The sequence below is a fragment of the Onychomys torridus genome, chromosome 14, assembly GCF_903995425.1.
Source record: "Onychomys torridus chromosome 14, mOncTor1.1, whole genome shotgun sequence".
NCBI classification, from domain to species: Eukaryota; Metazoa; Chordata; class Mammalia; order Rodentia; family Cricetidae; genus Onychomys; species Onychomys torridus.
The window spans coordinates 59437011-59457840 of record NC_050456.1 but is presented as its reverse complement, the minus strand read 5'-3'; the positions used below and the strand labels follow the sequence as shown (position 1 = coordinate 59457840).

Sequence of the window (20830 nt, the reverse complement as noted above, 5' to 3'; positions counted from 1 at the left end):
AGGTACCTGGGTAAAGTAGACATAGGAAGCTGAGCTGCCTAAAGTTTATCCACATTGCCTGTAATAAAGATGTCCTCTCACCCGTGAACTTTAGGGAGCACAAGACATTTCTTTGTGGTCATAAAAACTTCTAGATATATATAGTTCTGCTTAAAATCCTGATACTGGATAGTCTTGTTTTTAAAGATGTTTTATTATAATAAGACTTTTTTTTTTTCCTGGTGTTCTGAAATACATGTTTTGGTTAAAACAAATTCTGTTAAAAACTAATTATTTTTATAAATTCTTCTCTTACAGAGAGCATTTGACTACTTCAACTTAGCGGCAAATGCTGGCAATTCACACGCTATGGCCTTCCTGGGAAAGGTACTGTACACCCTGCAGTTATGTTAAGTAACAGCAAAATAAAATCTCCAGTGCATGTGGATCGTGTCCTGTCTTAAGGTAATGCTGTGTGAAGCACTTCCTCAGACAACTCAGACACAGCATTTGCTCCTAAGTGTGTCCACTGTCTGAGCTCCTAATATTATATCGATTGCACAGTGATGAGGCCTGTACTGCTGTATGGTACAGAGGCTTTAGCTAAGACTCATAGTTGTCTATTTCATGCTTGAGTAAGAGAATTTTTGGGCATTTGTGTGCAGATCTCTTCATTGTCTTAAATATGATAGTTGTTAGCACCTCTCAGTGTAGCTTTTTGTTATTGTTGTTTTTGTTTTTATTGTTGTTTTGAGGAAGGAAACATCTAAAAACTAATGAATAGATTCTGTGTCAGGAAAGAATTCTATTTTCATTATGCGAACATTAATACAGTGTAAACTAATATTTGTTCCTATATAACCAGATCCTAAGGTAAGGAAGTTCAGGTGGAGTCTAAGGATTTTACTGATAGGAAAGTCTCATCCAGACCTACCACATGACTATAACTGGGAGCTAGAACATTGTGTGCAAGCATTCCCGTATGACACAGCATGAACTGTGCTGTGGTGGTGAGGACGTCAGCCTTCCAGCATCGTAACACAGGAACCTTTTTTCTTTGTCTCTTTTTGTTAAGAATTTAAAGTCTTTTTATTTGCAACAGTTTTCCTTTTTCCTTAAATTACTAATTAATCCTAGATCTACAAGCAACTTTAGTGCTGTTTCCTTATATTATATATTATTGTATATTATTTGAATGAGAATCAGTGTTGACCATTTGCTTTCCTTTCTTCGAAGGCCTTACCTAATCCTGTAATTCATTAGTGATTAGACCTTGTTAAATAACTTTTAGTCACTTGTTGTTTTTGTGTATGGGCACACATGGAACATGTGTATATAGGTGTACATGCACATGTGTGTGCCTATGTATAGAGGCCAGAACATAGTCTTGAGCATCATCCACCTTATTTTTGAGACAGGGTCTCTCACTGGCCTGGAACTTAACAAGTAGGCCAGATTGGCCGTCCAGCGATGCTTTGGGACCTGCCTGTCTGCCTCGCAGGCCCTGAGACTGCAGATCCATGACATCATGCCCAGCTTCTTTACACTTGGGCTCGGAGGTTCTCACTTAAGTCTTCATGCTTGTAGCAGGCATTGTACCAACCGACCTATCTCCCCAGCCCACCTTTTAGGTCTGATGCACCATTTACCCTGCTCTGGGGGCAGCCTGGTAGAGGAAAGGGGAAAGCAGACATTGTGACTCCAGACAGTCTGTGTGTGCTAATGGGATCAGTCATCTGGTCTCAACCATTTTAGCCACCTGACTGCCCTGGGTTAAGATTTCTTTTCCTGACCTGGTGAGATGGTTCAGCAGATAAAGACAATCCCCAGGACCCTGACTGTGGATGGAGAAGAACAAGTTGCCCTTGGACCTCCACACATGTACCAGGTTACATTCATGCCCACCCACAAGCACACACAAGCAAATGTAATTTTTTTTAATGTTTTAAGATTTCTTGAGGCAGTCATTAACTGCTTTATATATTCAAATCTATACCTAAATCATATATTTAATAGAAAACCAGATACTTAAAAATATGTAAGTATTTACCAATAAATGTTTGCTTTAAATTCTACACTTCCCTATGGAGAATTCTAAACTTTGTGGGATAATTCCATGAGAGCTAATAAAAATGAAAATGAGATGAGAAACCACAGAAACTGATCTGGAGAAAGGGTGACGGCTCCGCCTGAACTTGGGGTCTGTTTTCCAGATGTACTCCGAAGGAAGTGATATCGTACCTCAGAGTAACGAGACAGCACTTCACTACTTCAAGAAAGCTGCTGACATGGTGAGACTTCCCCACTCGTGTGTTGTTTACCGTGTTACTAGTGTCGGGGGCCTAGTCATAACCAGCCTGTGCCCTAAGTTATTGGAAGTGCTTACAGATACCTGATGAGTTGACCGGAAGAGCTTTCCTTATAAAAACAGTTTCTGTCTTAGGAACTAGGTGGGTGAATGTTAACTCTGTTTACATTTCTTCAAAGTGTTTCCTTAGCAGGAGATACTGGTTTTTAGCAATGAAGTTGGGATTTACATACCCCACCTCAGTCAGTTTAAAAGCTTCCAAAATCTAGTTCTACTGATAACCATGATATACAATTTAGGCTTTCTTTAATGGGGGGGGGGGGGGACGGGGGGGGCAACAGGGGACATGGGACATGTAGGACACTTAAGACCCCGTACGCTTCCTGTGTGTTCACTGACCTCTTCCCAACTATGTGTCATCAAAGTGTCAATTGAGTGTTTTCCTGAGGGATGCTGTGACACATTTTTTTTTTAATGTCACCCATCCCTCTGAGTTTAAGTGAATTCTAGAATTTTCGGTTGTGCATCTCAAAATACTGCTGTCTTTGCTCTGTATCACTGAACCAATAATCTTAAGTATCATTACCACCTAGTAGTATTGTTGCTGTTAATGTGTGACTGTCGACTCTGCTCCATAGCATTGGTCAGGAAGTGACGAATAAATACATAAACCAGATGTGACCTACTTTTAATTTTGGTGAAATGTGTGGTAACGATGGTCAGAAGTCAGGTCACAGATTTGGTCCTAGAGTCATTTAATGTTTTAATCTTTGAAAGCAAATTACTGATAGCCCTCTAGTGTCTAAAAGCCGTTATGTGGACTCTGAATGGAGGGAAGTTTGTTTTAATTGGAAGCTAAGCGTACTTCAATACGCCTCACATTATCTCTTCTGCAGTTGATTTTCCTCCCTGGCTATGATGAGCTCTCTCATGCTGTCTGATTTCTCTGGTTTACAGGGCAACCCTGTGGGGCAGAGCGGCCTGGGAATGGCCTACCTCTATGGAAGAGGAGTTCAAGTTGTAAGTGTGTGTGTGGCCTGCTGAGTTGGGGAGCAGTCGACCAGTGTGGGCAGGAGTGTTCCCCGAGTAGCTCCCCATTCAGCCCTTCAGAGCCTTCACCGCAGGCAGCCCAAGCCCTTCCTTCCCCGCTGTCTCTGAGTTGGCGTGCACCCACACCGCCGTGCCTCACACCTCATCTAACTGTCCTCTCAGGCCAGCTCCGTCTCTGGGACAGCTGAGGGGTAGAGTTGTTTCTCATCCTTTGTGTCTGCTTTCTCCACTCTGCACTCTTCCCATTGCTCCAGGACTTTCTTCCTTGCCTGCTTCTTTACTCACGGCTAAGAAGGCGTTCAAGTCTCCTCTATTTAGAAGAGAGAGGCTTTCCCTTCTGCCCTTTGCTCCTTCTAGCTTCCGCCTCTCTTCTCTCCAGTCCTTCACTGAAAGCCAAGTGTCTCCAAAGAGTGAACCTTAGTAAGCAGCCACTTTAGTTCTTAGTTGTCAGGTTTCTGTCTCATAACCAGGTCACCCGTCACCTCCTAAATGTTAGTGTTGTGTTTGCAAAGCACCTGTTTGTCCTTGGCCATTGTCTCATGGTAGATGTCCCTGAAGCCTGATGTTACCCAACCAACATACTTTCCTGTATCTGAAACTAAGAACTGGGTCTTAAAAACTTATCTATATTTATCCCCTAACGTAAAGGACAGTGATACCTTTGACTCCTGGTCATTAGGATACCAAAATTCAGAGTAATGTATTTAATTTTTCCTATGGATACATATAATATATGGGATCTAAGAACATAGCATCTTGTAGTATACACAGGAAGGGAGCAAATAAGGAGAAAATAATATTCCTTACTTAATATTAGAAAAATTGAGGTTTAAAGGGTTAAGATGGTTAGTAAAAAGAGTTGTTTCTTTTAATTCCTACTCTGGTATTCTATTTGTGTTAATGCTTTCTGAGAGCAAATATATAAATTAGTTCACAAAACTCTTACTTGCTTTTCTTTATAATATGAGACCCTCACTCCCCTGTAACCTGAAGCATTAATGGCTGTTTTTTAAAAATCATAAGACTTACAAAGTTCTTACAGAGGATGACTCTGTACTTCCAAGTGTATCAGTCTTATGTGCTTTCTTACCATTTGATATCTTGTTCTGCAGAATTATGACCTGGCACTCAAGTATTTCCAGAAAGCTGCTGAGCAAGGCTGGGTGGATGGGCAGCTGCAGCTTGGCTCTATGTACTATAGTAGGTATCATCGGAGAGGTAGTGGTGGCTAGAACAGTCTAAACTAGCTTTCCACTAGATGGCACTGGGATGTGGGAATGGGAGGCTCGATTCTGGTGAATTACTGTTCTACCAATCCAATTACTTGCGCATCTTCTCCTCACAGTTTGTACTAATCTACATTGATATATTAACCTGCATTGGTGAGATTGACAAGTATTATTGGATAAGAATTCTGACTTTCACTCCGCTTAGAGAAAGTTTCTCTGGTGCCTCACTAAATCGTGTTGAAGACTGCTCACCTTTCATTTGCTTTGTTTGTCTTGCAGATGGCATTGGAGTCAAGAGGGATTATAAGCAGGCCTTGAAGTATTTTAATTTAGCTTCTCAAGGAGGCCATATCCTGGCTTTCTACAACCTAGCACAGATGCATGCCAGCGGCACAGGAGTGATGAGATCCTGTCACACTGCAGTGGAGGTGAGGGCTTGTCTGCAGCCTGTCTGTGGGAAATGGGTTTGTCCCCTGGAAAGGCCTGCCCTTTCCACTCTGCTACCCGTGATCTGGTTTCTTCCATGGTAGAAGCTGACTCAGCTCACTAGGATTGATATTCTGAGGGAAGAAGCTGGAGATCTATGCATACTGTTGAGCTTACCTGTTGGCTCCTGGAGTAAGCCATGTGTGTGAAGCTCAGTGTAGGCCTCACTAGTATCTGTAGCTCTTCCCAAGTATATGATGCACAGTATCAAACTAGAGAGTCCTTGAAGGAGGCATGCCAAGGGCAAAGCCAGCATCTCCGCTGGGACTGCTTCCCTTTAGCTCTCACACGTGTCCTTGGAGGGACACAGGCAAAAGCTTAGCACGGTTTTGGAAATGCTTCTTTGCTTTATTTAGTGTCCTCACTTCTAAAATGGGGACGTTAATAGGACTCACCTCACGAACAGCTCCTCAGGTAGAGGAATGTAATACACAGAACAGGTAGAGGAATGTGCTAATACCTGCAATACACAGAAATCACTAGAGTCGCCCCTGCCACGGTAAGTAATCTGAGGTTGCTGGTCTTTTGGCAGTGTGTTTGCTTCTAAAGGTAGGGAAAGCCAGCTGCCAACAAGTCATGGAGCAAACTTAATGAGCTTCAGCCGAGAGGCAGAGGTGGCTTTCTAGCACGTCACATTGTTCTGCCTCTCCTCTTCGACAGTTGTTTAAGAACGTGTGTGAGCGAGGCCGCTGGTCGGAGAGGCTGATGACTGCCTACAGCAGTTATAAAGACGGGGACTACAATGCTGCAGTGACCCAGTACCTCCTGCTGGCCGAGCAGGGCTACGAGGTGGCACAGAGCAACGCGGCCTTCATCCTAGACCAGAGTAAGGTCCACTTGGGTCCTGCTGCAGCCGTAACCACATTTGACGATACGTTATCGGAATGAAATGAATACAGAACTGCCCTTTCCCTACCCCACATCCAGGGACTAGTCTCAGTGTTTGGCTGTGGCCAAACCCTGCTCCTGGATGTAACATCACCCTGAATCAGTGATTCCTTTGATGCCAGTGTCTTCTCTTCTGATATTTATTTACTCCCCACGCTAGCTTCTTTTCCTCTTGGCTGTGCTCCATGTAGGCACCCTGGGTTGCAAATGAAAACACTTGACTTTTGTTTGACGTCTTTCCTGTAGGAGAAGCAACCATTGTAGGTGAGAATGAAACTTACCCCAGAGCTTTGCTGCATTGGAACAGGGCCGCCTCCCAAGGTGAGTGGCTAATCAATTGTTGGAATGAGAGTCTTACCCAGGACCCCACACTCTGTTGATGTTCATCTCTCATGAACCCTCAGAGGTACCGTTGCTTATCTTGCTTGTGACCAGTCTTCATTCTTAGATGAGCGGTTGAATGGCCAGTCCTCGATTGGACATTTCCACCACCATTTGGTGGTTAGCTTCAGGCCAGCTGATTGTATAAATTGAGAACTGGAGAGTGTATGATAGAATACCAGCCTGAAATGGAAAAGAACTCTTAAACCTTTCCCTACTTTTTCTTTCAAGTATTTTCCTCACATACTGCTCTCCACAGTAGGCCTCTCCTTCTCAAGTCTACACAGTGCTCAAGCTGGACAGTTTTTTTAGATTCACATGACGTCATACGTGGAGCATGGTCCTTTGAAGCGTGGCATTAGTGAGACAGAGTACCACCCACCCGGCTTGCCTGCCTGCTCTGTGACTGTCACGTGATTTCTACAGGAGAGAGGATGTCTACTCTAAATGCTTAAATTTTAGAACTTGGCTGAGGGATCTGTTTAAAGTTTCCTACTATGAATGAAAATTGTGTGTCACATGAGCCTGTTTAAAAAATAAGTGATTTGTTTTGAGCACACACCGTTTGTCAGCACTTTGCTTTTGACTTTGTTTCAGGCTACACTGTGGCTAGGATTAAACTTGGTGACTACCATTTCTATGGATTTGGCACCGATGTGGATTACGAGACTGCATTTATTCATTACCGCTTGGCTTCCGAGCAACAGCACAGTGCCCAGGCTATGTTTAACCTGGGCTACATGCATGAGAAGGGCCTAGGCATTAAACAGGTGAGCGTGGCGTCCAAGCTGGCACTCGGGTGGCGTTGCTAAGACGGGGGGAGATGCTTCACTGCAGTGCAGCTGGAATTCTGTCAGACTTGGGGCCACAGGATGAGAAGCGGGTCTCTAGTATGTCAGCAGGCTGTCACTACATCTCATTTCCAGCACACATGTGAGTGTGAGCACTGCTGCATTCTGGGTAACACTGCCCTGTTGTAGCCTCTTGTTTCAGGAACTGTATCTACCTTCAGTCAGTGCTGTTGCTTCTGAATCACTGTGAAATGGATTCGAACCTTTTCTACTGGTGAACTTTTTCTGATGCCTTCACCTTCCTAATGAAATCTAATTTTCTTTAGAATAGTTCTGAGTTTTTGCCTGTCCACCACAAAAGAATTTTGAGGAAGCATTACCACTTGTACACTTTGGAGCTAACACTACAATAAAAGTTAAAAGTATTCAGGAAGGGAACCCAGGTTCAGCTTTTGAGAATAAGTACAGATACAAATTCGTAATAATTCCTATATGGCATGATATATATAAGGCATCCTAGTCACCATTTCCATTTTTTTCCTACTTCGTATATGAAGTAAACTTTTTTTTTTTTTTTGATTTTTCGAGACAGGGTTTCTCTGTGTAGTTTTGGAGCCTGTCCTGGATCTCACTCTGTAGACCAGGCTGGCCTCGAACTCACAGAGATCCACCTGGCTCTGCCTCCCGAGTGCTGGGATTAAAGGCGTGCAGCATCACCGCCTGGCTGAAGTAAACATTTACACTACTAAAAACTAATCAGAGCAGCTGGGCGTGGTGGCACGTGCCTGTAATTTCAGCAAGTGGAGGCAGGAGGATCAGGTCAAGGTCTTCCTCGAGTACACAACTACTTCCAGCAAGTCTGGGTTACAAGACACTGTCTCAGAACAACAGCTACAACAAAAGTCAGGTAAGTGAGCCAGGTGGCGGTGGCGCACGCCTTTAGTCCAGCACTCGGGAGGCAGAGACAGGCAGGTCTCTGAGTTCGAAGCCAGCCTGGTCTTCAAAGTGAGGCCAGGAATACAGAGAGAAACCCTGTCTTGAAAAACCAAAAAAAAAAAAAAAAAGTCCAGCCTCAAGTAAATTGATACCAAAGTATAAAGCTTGATGATGATTAGAAAATATAATTTAAGATGTGGTTTGATATGGTTGAATTACCCTGTTAAATCATCCACAGCACAAAGTCTGTGGTAGCAATAAAGTTGGACCCAAGGTTTTGAAAGATTCAGTTGTCAAAAAATGTTTAAATTTGTATTTTTCAATTGAATACTAACCGTACTTTTACTATTAATTGAAAGTGCTGTTCTTTATCATGAATGACACATTTGAGGGCTGAGAACAACTAACGGAAGGTAACTACTTCTGTTTCAATCTGTAGGAGGATGTCATTTCTGATGTTCTCCTTCCTTCATGGGGCAGAATTGGTCATGACTGGGGTCACCCTCTTCAGAAACATTGTAGCAAGATGCCCTGTGGCAGTTTGTATCAGTCAGCACAAGAGCCTCCTCCTTAGGCAGCTGGTGCTCCCTGAGGTTTTCCCACCCCTGGACAATACATGGAGGAAGGAATAGGTCTGTCAGGCTGGAGCGATCCTTTGCTGAGACAGGTTACAGGAACACAGGGTTGACCCCAGACATTTCTGTCTTAGAAAAACACGTAGTAGAAGTTAAGAGACCCCAAATAGATTCCCCCACTTCTCTAGCAAAGGTCCAGTTGGAGCCTCATGAATGTCCTACCAGTGTGAACTAAACCACAACTGCTTATACTGACTAAAGTATTAAGTCAAAGATTAGCTTGAAATTTAAAGGCTTTCCTTGGAAATCTCCGGGTCAGAAATATTATGTGTTAGGGGAATACCTGAATCCAGTGTGCCTACACATAAAATCTGATGTTACATTTCCTGATTTTAAATTTTCAAAATTATTTAATTAGATAGTTACAGAAATTTTACCCAGGTAAAGCTTGGGGTTTTCCTCTAGGTTGGAGACCTTACTTTTAAGTGGACTCTTGAAAGGTAGGACAATTTTTCTGGAACAAAATACTTTTTGTATATTTTGACAAGAATGGATTTCCCTTTGTTTTCTGCATTGTAGGATATTCACCTTGCAAAACGCTTTTATGACATGGCAGCCGAGGCTAGCCCAGATGCACAAGTCCCTGTCTTCCTTGCACTCTGCAAATTGGGTGTCGTCTATTTCTTACAGTACATACGGGAAGCGAATGTAAGTGAGCTGTGTCTCTTAGTGAAAAATACTTATTATGTTACTTTCTTGAACACAGGGATTAGAGTTGGGGGACACAAGCTCTCCCCTTCTTCCCAGGTAAAGTGCAGATGAATTCATCAGGTGGGGTGAAGTGCAGACCAGGCAGTTAGCCGAGTTTTCAAGTAGCACTCCTCAGAGGTCTTAGCACTTTGTCGTTGGAGCAAGTGTTTTCTTATTCAGGGAAAGCTGAGACCTAACTCGACACTCTGAAACAATAATCAAAATTAAGTCAGGTGCTTGCCTGGTAGATACTCAAACCAATACCGTGAGAAGAAAAAGATGGAGGGGAGGGAAGTCAAGAGCTGAGTCACTGTACTTCTGATTCTTCCAACGGTGAAACCCAAGTTCAAAATGCCACAGAGCTTTCTTCTCTGAAGTAGCCTGGAATGATTAAGCATGGAATAGAATCTAACTAGGCAGTGGGTTACGAGTCCCCTTCAGAGCTGCCGTTTTAGTACCAAGACGCACATGGAAGTGCCCTGGTTCTGATGTCACTTGCTGATGTTCCTTGGTGGCATGAGCCAGTGCGCTGTACCCTGCCAGACACTCTGGCCAGCTGACAGTGAGGGCTGGGCGTGGACAGAGACAGAGCAGTCGCCTGACTTACACACGGCCAGCCTGAGACGGCTTGCTGACTCTGCCAGGGCTGTCCCAGACTGTTGTCTCCTGCACTGGTCTTCAGTGATTGCAGTCTGGGATTTAGTCAGGTGCCATGCCACAGAGAGGGGACGTTCACTGATTTTTTTATATAGATCTACAGAAAGGACAGGAAGGTTGGCAACTGAAAAAAGAACAAAGCAATCCCAGCCTATAAAAACAAAACGCAAGAGTGTTAAGTATTGATGATAAAAAGGCCAGACTGGGTTAAAAGGCTCAAAATCCCCAGGGAACACAATTGTCTCCTATAACTCTTTTCTAGGAAATTTAGTGCTTGTGCCTGCAAATATGTATTACAGGAGTTTTGGGGGCACAATTTTACAAAGTCTCGTGGACTAAGAATATAACTTGTAAGTTCAGATTTACGTGTGAAACAGTGAGCATTTCAGTTAAAACATAACCAAAGCCAAGCAGTCGTGGCGCACACCTTTAATCCCACCACACAGGAGGCAGAGGCAGGCAGATCTCCGTGAGTTTGAGGTCAGCCTGATCTACAGAGTGAGTTCCAGCACAACCAGAGCTGCAACAGAGAGAAATCGTGTTTCGAGGAGAAAAAAAATAAATAAATAACCAAAAAGGTGTTTGTTCAACTGATAGATACCTGCTCCTGTAGTCTCAGTCACACTGGAGAAGCACAGCTGTCTGTTGGGTAATCAGGTGGTCATCTGGCCTGCTGTCACTGTGGACAGGTTAGAGATATGCCAGGATGCAGTTTTTTTTGTTTTTTGTTTTTTGTTTTTCAGTTTCTTTTGTTAACCTGGTGATCCTTTCAAATACCTACTGTGAGAAATCGATGGAAATTGCTGTGTTAGATTTCTGATGGAAAGAGTTCACTTGGTGTTGTCAACTGTTAGGACACAGCAGTTCGGTTCCTGAGACACATCACTGTGGGCTGCAGCTGAAGCATTTTAAACCCTTGTTAGGACCGTTACAGTGTCCTAGAATCCAAGTCTTCAAAGCTTGCTGCTTATCACTAGCTCTCAAGTAATTGCTTTCAGAGTTCTTTCAATGACATTGAAGTGATAACACTCTCTGTGTTGTTCTCTTTCAGATTCGAGATATATTCACCCAACTGGATATGGACCAGCTTTTGGGACCCGAATGGGACCTTTACCTCATGACCATCATCGCGCTGCTGTTGGGTACAGTCATAGCTTATAGGCAGAGACAGCACCAGGATCTGCCAGTGCCCAGGCCCCCGGGGCCACGGGCAGCTCCTCCCCAGCAGGATGGACCACCAGAGCAGCAGCCGCCACAGTAGCAGCCGCAGGGCCACCTGGGTCCGTGACCACTAGGGAGCTGCTTGCTGAGAACACTTGTATTTGAAATAGGGCTCTGGATGGTGGCCACCACCTGGAAGAGGCTCGAGGAAGTGTGGGATCCCAGAAGCTGCTTGGAGCCTGCTGCCTTCCTTTTCAGGGACGAGTAGCTCTCACCAGAGCTACAGGGCATGTTTGCTTCAGTGCCATATGGAATGACAACTCTCAGTGGCTTCCCTCCTCCTCCTCCTCCTCCTCCTCCTCTCTTGTTTCTGGAAACATACACAAGACACTCAAGTCATGTCTCCCGTACCCACCTGTCTTCCCTGAGAGTTGTTTTATCATCCTGTCAATGTGTGTAAGTTCCTACATCAATGTCTTTTAAAGTCCTGAGCATTGACAACCTGGGAAAACTCAGTTGCGAGGTTAAACCATAAAAAACATGCTTAAGTCTGAGAATAGAACTTGCCTTGAAGTCAAAAACAGAACAAGCCAAACAGGACGTCTTCAGGGTGTTTGGGAAAGGTCTACACATATTTGGCACTTTCTATACTCAAAGGGATTATGGAGCGGTTTCCTGAACTGGCGACTGTGACACTTCCTAGCAGACTTTTCTTCCTCGAAGACTGAAAGGCTTTGCTCAAGAATTCTTTGTGAGCTCCACTTCTTGTGATGGAGTAGAAGTGAACTGACTCCTTGCACTCACATAGGAACTTGCCCCCAACTCCTCAGTGTGACTTGCTTGTTGGTTTTAGTATAGCGAGTAATCCAGAAGCCAGAGGATGGATGAAATGGAAAAATCAGAAAACAGCCTTAATCAGACTTCTGGGAGATGAGACACACCCTCCCACAGCTGATGCGTTGCTCCCCAGGTTTCATTTTACTTTTCATTTCTTACTTTACAGAGAACATAGAACCCTCTGAAAGCCTTCGAATATGAAATACTATTGTCAAGATACGGCAGGCAGTAACTTACCTTGTAATACTAAAACTCAGATTGTTGAGGATGGGTTAGACCCAATGCATGGCGAAAACCAAGGCCTGGGTGTCCCATTCTGTGTGATCTGGGCACTTTCTCTTTCTGACAGTTTTGTGTGGCTGTAGAAAGTCAGCCACTTGCTTAGCTGTCATGTTACCACCCTTCTATTGTAGACATTAGGAAATATGAAGGTTGTTACACTTGAATATTGCCTGCTTAAAAAGATACAAAACAACAAACATTGAGAGCTTCACATAATCACCTATATGAAGGAAAGCCTAAGGTGAATTTGTGGTTTGTGTAAATGGCAGCATTCAGCAGCCACTGCCCCGTAAGTGAACTGACACCAGCCTGGTCATAATCACCTTTACATTTTCTTCTGTAATCCCTGTCTGCCATGAAACTTGAGTTTATCACTTGTGGAGTTTGTAACACTTTGGGTTTGATGTTGGGATTATAATCAGAACTAGATTGAGTTCTTCTATAGTGAACATGAGGGCTTTAAATGTGAAGTTGTATTCTTTTGTGTGCTTACAGTATTATGGGATACCTGGTAAGCAAACTTTCCTCCCAGATATTTGCCTCCAAGTTGGAAGAGGTGGCCACAGAGAGGCCATATGCATAAAAGACGATCTTTGAGAGGCAGCCAGTGTTCCTCTCAAAAACATAATGTTGCTTTGGGCAGTGCCTGTAAATAGTAAGGCTTATTCGGTGTGCTGTGCTTAAAGATTAGATTGTGAGTGGTACAATAAATTGGGGCCATCACTTCTGCCTCTTCTCCCAGGCCCACTGCCAGCCCAGCGAGATCCATGGTGGCAGCGCTCTTCATTTAGAAGGGACTGTTTTAAGTTATTTGGAGGGACTGGGTACAGTGGTGTACCGGTAGTCCCAGCTCCTTATGGGGCTGAGGGAGGAAAATCACTTTAGGCCAGGAATTCAAGACCAGCCTAGGCAGCCAAACAAGACCCAGTCTCAAAAAATAAATAGTTGGGAAACGCTAAGGTGAATGTGACTTGTGTGGTTTTCCTGTACCACCGTCTAATATCTCCTTGGACAGCAGCATTTTTGTCCATCTTTACTTCAGAGTCCTGAAGTAATTATTTCTTAATTTAAGAAATATTTCTTAAACTAGCATACACTACCTACGGCTGGATGGGACTGCGTGGCCGTGTCCTTTGTGTTAATGCTGCCAATATCCTTTCCTTGGCTTGTTTCCACCTTGTTTCCAACCTGGGTCATTTGCACCCAGAAGTCTGGGGAGCATGTTTGAAATAATTCAGTTCTTACGGCTTCTCTCAAAGATGGTCTCAAAATGCTTTGCTCCTGTTCTCTTACTGCTCATGGGACGTGGTACCTAAGCAAATAGGAATTGGATTTGGTGTTTCTCTCAAAAAATAATGCACAGTACTTACTAATGGCATCCATTTGAATAAAGTGGCAATAAAGCTAGTTAATGTCAGTGACATTAAGCCAACTCCAGGATTCAGGAGTTTTAGCATTAGGATTTAGATTGACAGCTAGAGTGTGGCTTCCTTGCTCCCGGCAGCCCATCCCTCCCGCTGCCTTCTGTGGTGTCTTGTCCTCTCTTGGGCCCCTGTTCCCCTGTGTGCCTGCCCCATTGGGGAGCCAGCTATTTCAGAGTCTTGAGACCACGAACATTACTTCAGTGGTGTTTCCACAAAGGTGAAGTTGTTCTTTTTGTGTTTGAAGTTTTTCTTTCTGGTTTCTGGGTTTTCTTGGTTACTAGCCTATAGCACAGAAAAAGATAAATCAAAGGCTATTTTTCTTTTCAAAAATTCATTAACACCTAAACCAGATTCATGTAAAAATACAGGTCCTAAATCTTGATATTCTTTAAAGTTTGTTCTTCTGAATATAAGATTAACTTCTGAACAACATTTTACCCCTCACCTGCCTTGTCTCTGCCACGGAGAAGCACTAGAGACCCCCTTCAGGGACCTGGTGCTGAGCCGACGGCTAGGTGTTCTCGACAGAGTTTGGTTTGGTTTGGCTGGTTGCTTGGTTTTTCCTCCCTTCTCTGCTCCCTCCTGTGTTTTCTCTTTAGTGCTTGAGAGCACACATGTAGGCCTCCAGAGGTGGACCTCAGCTCGTCATGTGTGTGGCATTTGCCCAGTATCTAATTCCATCTGCGAAACCTTCCTTTCCAGGGGTTTGGACTAACACTTCACGTGTACATTTCAGAACAAGATGCTTCTGGTGGCCCACTCCCTGCCAAGAAGAGCAGGCTTGTGTTTACTCCAGGAACAGCTAGTATTTGAAAGTGACTCTAAAGTATATTAGACAACATTATATGGCCAGAGGTATACAAGAAATAACCAGAGCAAAAGAACTATTTTATGCAAAAAATTTCATTAGTTATTGCTCAGATGAGAGAAAAATATTCCTAGATGCTATATTGTCTGTTTTTTTAAATGGGTAGTATTCTTTGAGGAGAAGCCAAGTGTCTCTACCCACTAGGGATTTCAAGAGAATTTGAAATAACCCCATATACCAATGATTTGTATCTTAAAGGGACTGTTTCCACAAGTGATTTTGTATGCATAAGAAGGGTCCGTTGGTTATGTGCAGGGAGCCATTCATATGTGCTGTCTTACTATTTATTGACGAACAATCTGACACTATTTCTCTTATTTAAAAAACAATGTTGACATGATCAAAGTATGACCACTATAAATGTTGAGGGAACTGTTTAAAGAGCATAAGTTGGCATTGTGAAGGAACACCATAGTAGACTTTTGTAAATGTATTTTGTATGTAATGGAATGCAGTGTAAAGGCTGGTGGAGTGTATTATAATTGTGTACACAAATCCTGTTAATAGAGAGATGTACAGATTCGTTTTGTACTGTATCTTGAAACTTGTGAAATAAAGATCCCACCTCTGGTTATCTGCCTGTGGTTGTGTGCCATGCCCAAAGGCATTCCCATCCAGACTTCTGCTTTTAACCTAGAAGAGTCAACATTTTAATGAACCTTCTTGAAATTCAGAAACAACATTCCAGAGTGCATTCTGGGGAAATTTGAATCTGTCTTTACTTTTTAGCCATCTGTCCGTCAGATTCCCTTGAATTGAACATTGTCCTGTGAAGGACATGATTTTGCCAGGAAGTGATAACTATTTGTGGAATCTCTGGTGTTTGGCCTTAATCTGCCTGAGATGTCTGTAGCAAGCAGGACCCACCTCTATTTAGACTGGTTATAGTATAAGTTGCCAACATACGTCTGTTCATGCTCATCCCAGGTTTTTCAGAGGACTTGCAGACACAGATACAGCACAATAAAGCCTATTGGCAATACGATCTAAATAAAGGGGAAACAGAAAGACAGCATTCGCTGAAAGTGAGCTTTGTACATACAGTCCTAGCTAGGGGTTGGGAGTATGGCAGTTGAAAAGGCTTACCAATGAAGGATAAGAAGCCCTGGGTTCTGTCCTCAGGGGAAAAAGCAAGCAAGCTGGAAGAAAGCTCTAGGTTTGTCCCTCCACACCCTGGCAGGCATCTCAAAGGGGATGAGAGCCAAGCGGTCCAGCAGAGCACCATCAGATCCTTGGGTAGGAAGTCTGGATAATACAGGCTGCCGCATGTCCGATCTCAATTGTTACTCCAAGGATAGCCTTGGCTAAAGTAGAGATGGAGACGTCAGAGTGACCGCCCCTGCAGTCTGTCAGGCTGTCTGGGATTAGGAGCAGTGGCTGTGTACCTTTGATAGCGCTGATGTCGCCATTACACCAAAGTCCTCAGTCTTCCTTGGCTGCCACAGCTCCCCACCTTTAGCTTCCTGGAGGAGACGCGCTTACATTGGCTGGACCTTGGAAATTTGCTGATCCCTAAGCTGCAGAGTTGAGAGTTTACCCATCTGCGTTCCCCAGACTCCTCTACCATGGCCTTGTCCACTGTATCCTTTTTTCTTAGCCATATGTGAACTACATACACTTTTAAAAAGTAGAAACTATGAAAAATGCAGAAGGAAACCTTTTTATTTTCTATTGTCCAGGAATATATGTATTTAAAAAACAAACAAGCCTCTAGAACCTGGTAGTTCAAGAGGACGTGTTCCTGTGCCACCTCTGTTACAGCTTAGAAAGTCAGCAGGTTAAACCTGAGTGTGAGTGGGTTCCAAAAATTCCACTGAACTGGTAATAGTTGGTTAATGTTCCATTTTGGACAAAACCCGCACACCTTCAATCCCAGCACTTGGGAGGCAGAGGCAGGTAGATCTCTGTGAGTTCGAGGCCAGATTGGTCTATAAAGTTCCAGGACAGCCAGAGCTGTTAAACAGAGAACCCCCCCACCCCCACCCCGCTGCCTCAAAACAAAAAAACAGAAAGAAGAAACCATTTAAATAGAACCAGGTACTAATGCCACAGTGTGCATTAAGTTTTATTCTAAAAGAAAAGCATGCATCACTTTCTTACATGAATTGATTAGCATGTGGTCAGTCAGTTATCCACCCTTTGAACATCCATGTTGCTCATAGAAATAATCATCGTGGTTCAACCCGGTTCCCTTTTGCCTTCTCTCTGCCTCGCAGTAGAACCAGCTTCTCAGCATTGAGAAGGCTTTCTCCTAAGTCCTATGTGTGCAGAGAGAGCCACATAGCCTAAGGAAGGACTCAGAATTTAGAAAATGCAGATGTCATTGTTTTACAATGACTTCAGACTTCAGTGTGAATAGAAACCATTCTTGGAAGCAGACTTATTTTGAGCTGTGCAAAGGCAGCTGTGAGTTTCAGAATTTACCCTTCTGGGTTTCCCCACTCCCCTCCCGTGGCCTTGCCCATTCTATGCTTTTCCTAACAAAAATGAATGTTAGGAGCATTTTTGCATTATTCTAAATGAAATGTATCTAGGCTAATCCTGGCTCTTTATATGTGCCCAGCCATGGAGGGCAGAGGGAGCCTCTAGCTGGCCCTGTTCTCTGAGAACAGTTGTTCGGCATTCCCCACTCATGCTGTTTTCTTTCGATTGCTCTTTGAACAGTGTTGTTTGGTAGCGTCTTGCACGATACATGCAAATTCGCTTCTTACAGAGGATTGAAACTAGCACACTATTTCCCGATTACCCTGTTTTGACTTGAACTGAAATAAGTAGAGCTGTCCACAGTGGGGCTGGAAACAGCTTCTTCCTCTGTTCGTTTAAAGAGGCCCTCCCTGTGTTTCATGGGTATCTATTTCATCATCCCAGACTTACAAGTAATTAGGCTGACATTTTCTACACTTGGGCTGAACAAACCAAAGGAGAACCCAATAGGTGTCACCAGGTACAGCCCAGTAAGTTATGGTCAGGACATGTATGCCTTAAATTACTGAGAAGAAAGAAGATGTCTCCCTCTAGCCTGTTAGCTTTGTTAAACGGCTGTCTCATTGCCACCATTCTGGACCAGTGAGACAGGTGGGTAAGGGGAGGGGTCACACACAACCCCCATGGCCTGCAGTTGCGTTCCCACCTCCTTTCACAAGCCCTCTGGCACGGCTTAATGCAAGAGGTTAGTGATCAGCCTTAGTCACACCAAATGGCCCTCAAATGCAAAGGTGGGGGAAAAGGGAGAGTTTGGGGGAGTGACCAGAGGATCTTGGGCAAGCCAATCTACGTGGATCTCACAGGCATCATGTGAATGGTTGAACTGGCAGTGATGGGGGATGCTGTGGAGGTCCTACCCAGCTGTGGAGATCTAAAATGTCAGAGGTGACGATTTCATGGTAGAAATGACACACCATTGTCCTAAATTGCTTAGCTCCAATACTATACAAAGTTCTCCCTTGCACTAAAACAAGCCAGTCCTAAGGTTTACGGCTTTCATGCTCATCCTTCATCTTTATTATATTCGAAGCACTGAAATGAATTTGAAGGTACGTGTGTATGAAAAAATACATTGAAAGCAGCTCTCGGCCTTTAAGAGACATCTTCGCCACTGACTGAACACACGGTAACAGTGCTTTGCATGTACTACTGAACGGAATTGTAAATACTCCATGATGTCAGCCCGTTCCCAGTATTCTCCTAACAGCTGAAGAAGCAAACTTAGAAAAGACTGAGCCTCTTGAGATTGCTCAGCTAGTGCTAGTCATAAAACTCAAATGCAAATGAAAGACATTCCTGGCTCTAAAACCCAAGCTCTTAAACTACTGGGCTATGCCATGCCCCGAATGCAACATGGTAAGACCGATGATGGAGAGGTAGACAGTCCCGTGGGGAACAGGAAAGAGGAGTGACAGGAAGTGTGACATCTGTCCCCTTCAGTGTCAACCTGTCCACACTGTCTTGCTGTTCTATTCTTAGCATGTGCCACCACAGCAGTGTTTCCAGGTATCCGGTGTCATGCTGTCACTTTAAGCATGACAAACATCTGGAGCATGTGAAGGGCTTCCCATCACTGCTCCACCATGTCTAGGCCTAGGTGAAAATGGCTTACGTGGCTGAAGGATCCTTGTGACCAGGATCTAACCCTTCCCCCATGGCTGACATCTACCTGAGACCAGAATAACCAAGGTACCTCCAACACTCATGTGCTTGGATCCTGAGCTAGCCTGACCAAAACATCTGGGGGCCAGCCAGCATCTCTCTATGTGGGGAGAAAAAATAGTCTCAAAGTAAACATCTCAAGAGCTCAAGCAGAGCTGCAAGTCACTTTAGGACATGGTAGCAGCAGCCACATACTTAACGCTTTATAAATTAGCGTGGAAATAAGCAATGTTTGGCTTCCAGATAACTTCTCTACAAGTAACTTGTGCTCGTCAAGATGGGAGTGCAAGGGTGATAGCAGGTATCAAAAAGCAGCCCATCCTGAGAACCTCCTCAACAGCAGCCTTAAGCAACTTCTTGTGCCCAAGCTGTTTCCCTGGTACCAACTTCCAGGCGTTTCTGGTGTAACTGTCACCTGCCCAGTTTGTCTGTAGGTTTTGGGTCTCTCCATCCATTCTGAACTATCTGAGCTACTGAAAAGGATTAGTGGAGCCAATGAGTGCATGTGTGTGTGCACCCCGGGTGCCAGCTGTGGCTGCCTCAGTTCTTCCAGCTCCTCTTTTCCTAAGTACCTTTTCCATGGTACCTCTCTGCCCGCTAGCCAGACCCACTCTCCTCCTCCAGTCTTTGCTCAGACTCCACTGGGTTCCCATTAAGCCAGGCCCATCTGTTATACACCCCTGTGTGTTTCTTTGATTGACCTTCTTATCATTGAGTGCAGCACTTACCTCTCTTACCCTCCCAGCTTGTAAACCCCAAGACAGGCCCCAGTCTGTCTTACTCACCAGCAGGAACCCAGAGCTTGGCACGATGCCCAACATGCAAATTGACTTGTTTCATGTTTGAAATAGCAGATGGACTTCCCAGTAGAAAGAACACCAAAAAGGCTGCTTGACATCCTGAGTCTGCTGGGGGGTTGGAGGGGAGGGGAGTGTGGACATACAAATGGACTTGTAACACTTTGTGTGGTACCCAGCAGCTTAGCCACATTGACTCAGACTCCCCTGAACTCTCTCATTTCCTAAGAAAGATGGTCATAACTCCTTCTTGGAATCTAGCTAAGAAAAGGGACAGGTAGCCCTCATCACCTGGAGGGCTGGCATGCTCAGAAATCAATCTCTCTCTCTCTCTCTCTCTCTCTCTCTCTCTCTCTCTCTCTCTCTCACACACACACACACACACACACACACACACACACACACACACACACACACAGACTGTGTTACAGAAATGGGAACAGAAGGCTTTATTGAATCTAGCCCACTGAAGTAACAAAGCCCTTTCCAAACTAAGAAGGGGGAGGATTGAGTACTTGGAGTATCAATGAAATGAAACCAAAACCACCTCTGTCCAATTTAGCTCTGATGTGCCAACCACACCCAATGCTACCTGAGCGCTTGTTACAGCCAAGCCTGTACTAGGGAGGAGGAGAAGGGCAGCTTAGCCAGGGTTGGTGGGACCGTGAGTGCTGCCAGGAGATGCTGCCTTGGCACCCACTGTCAGGTGTGCACTGATTCACACAGGGCATGGGCTCTACCACACACATCTTTCTTCCCTCAGGAAGTCTGCATATCATAAAGATGAAAAACTTGCCTGGAATATAGTGGAGCCCTTCATTTTCTCAAAAGGCTTATCAAGTAAGTAAAATGCCACACACAAAAAAAAAAAACCTAGGACATTTTCAGCGTCAGATGTCTTCATTCTGTGTGCCCTGTGAATGTAGAATGAATGCCAACGGAGAGAACTGAGTCCACAATCCAGACAGACTCCTCTTGCCCTGTCCAGAATTGCTTCTCTCTAAGCTAAACAGTAACCTGTGCTGAGCTACCGTGTACATGCCTACCAGGCAAGTCCAATTTGCACCCATTGCTATGTACACCCAAGGATAGCCATGAATGCAACCCAACACAAAATCATAAAACTCACTTAGAACACTATGAGATTATTTTGTTACTCAACAGTGCAATTCTCAACTGTGAACTTTGTAGATGATAATGCCACATCAGCATCTACGTCACAAGATCGAATGTGACAGTTCAGAGCGTAAGCTCTTGTGCGTTTGTGTTGTCAACCATGTATCTC

At 44.2% G+C, this 20830-nt stretch overlaps 1 protein-coding gene across 1 annotated transcript in view; it reads left to right on the top strand.

The window, feature by feature from the left end:
• The window catches only part of Sel1l (SEL1L adaptor subunit of ERAD E3 ubiquitin ligase), a 46349-nt gene extending 31173 nt beyond the window's left edge, over positions 1 to 15176 (top strand). Inside the window, exons 12-21 of the mRNA XM_036205890.1 lie at positions 298 to 366; positions 2193 to 2270; positions 3245 to 3307; positions 4450 to 4537; positions 4846 to 4994; positions 5713 to 5878; positions 6187 to 6261; positions 6919 to 7091; positions 9203 to 9331; positions 11082 to 15176. Coding sequence (XP_036061783.1) covers positions 298 to 366; positions 2193 to 2270; positions 3245 to 3307; positions 4450 to 4537; positions 4846 to 4994; positions 5713 to 5878; positions 6187 to 6261; positions 6919 to 7091; positions 9203 to 9331; positions 11082 to 11291 — 1200 coding nt within the window. The 3' untranslated portion in view covers positions 11292 to 15176. The remainder of the gene's footprint in view (positions 1 to 297; positions 367 to 2192; positions 2271 to 3244; positions 3308 to 4449; positions 4538 to 4845; positions 4995 to 5712; positions 5879 to 6186; positions 6262 to 6918; positions 7092 to 9202; positions 9332 to 11081) is intronic.
• The last annotated feature ends 5654 nt before the right edge of the window (positions 15177 to 20830 follow it).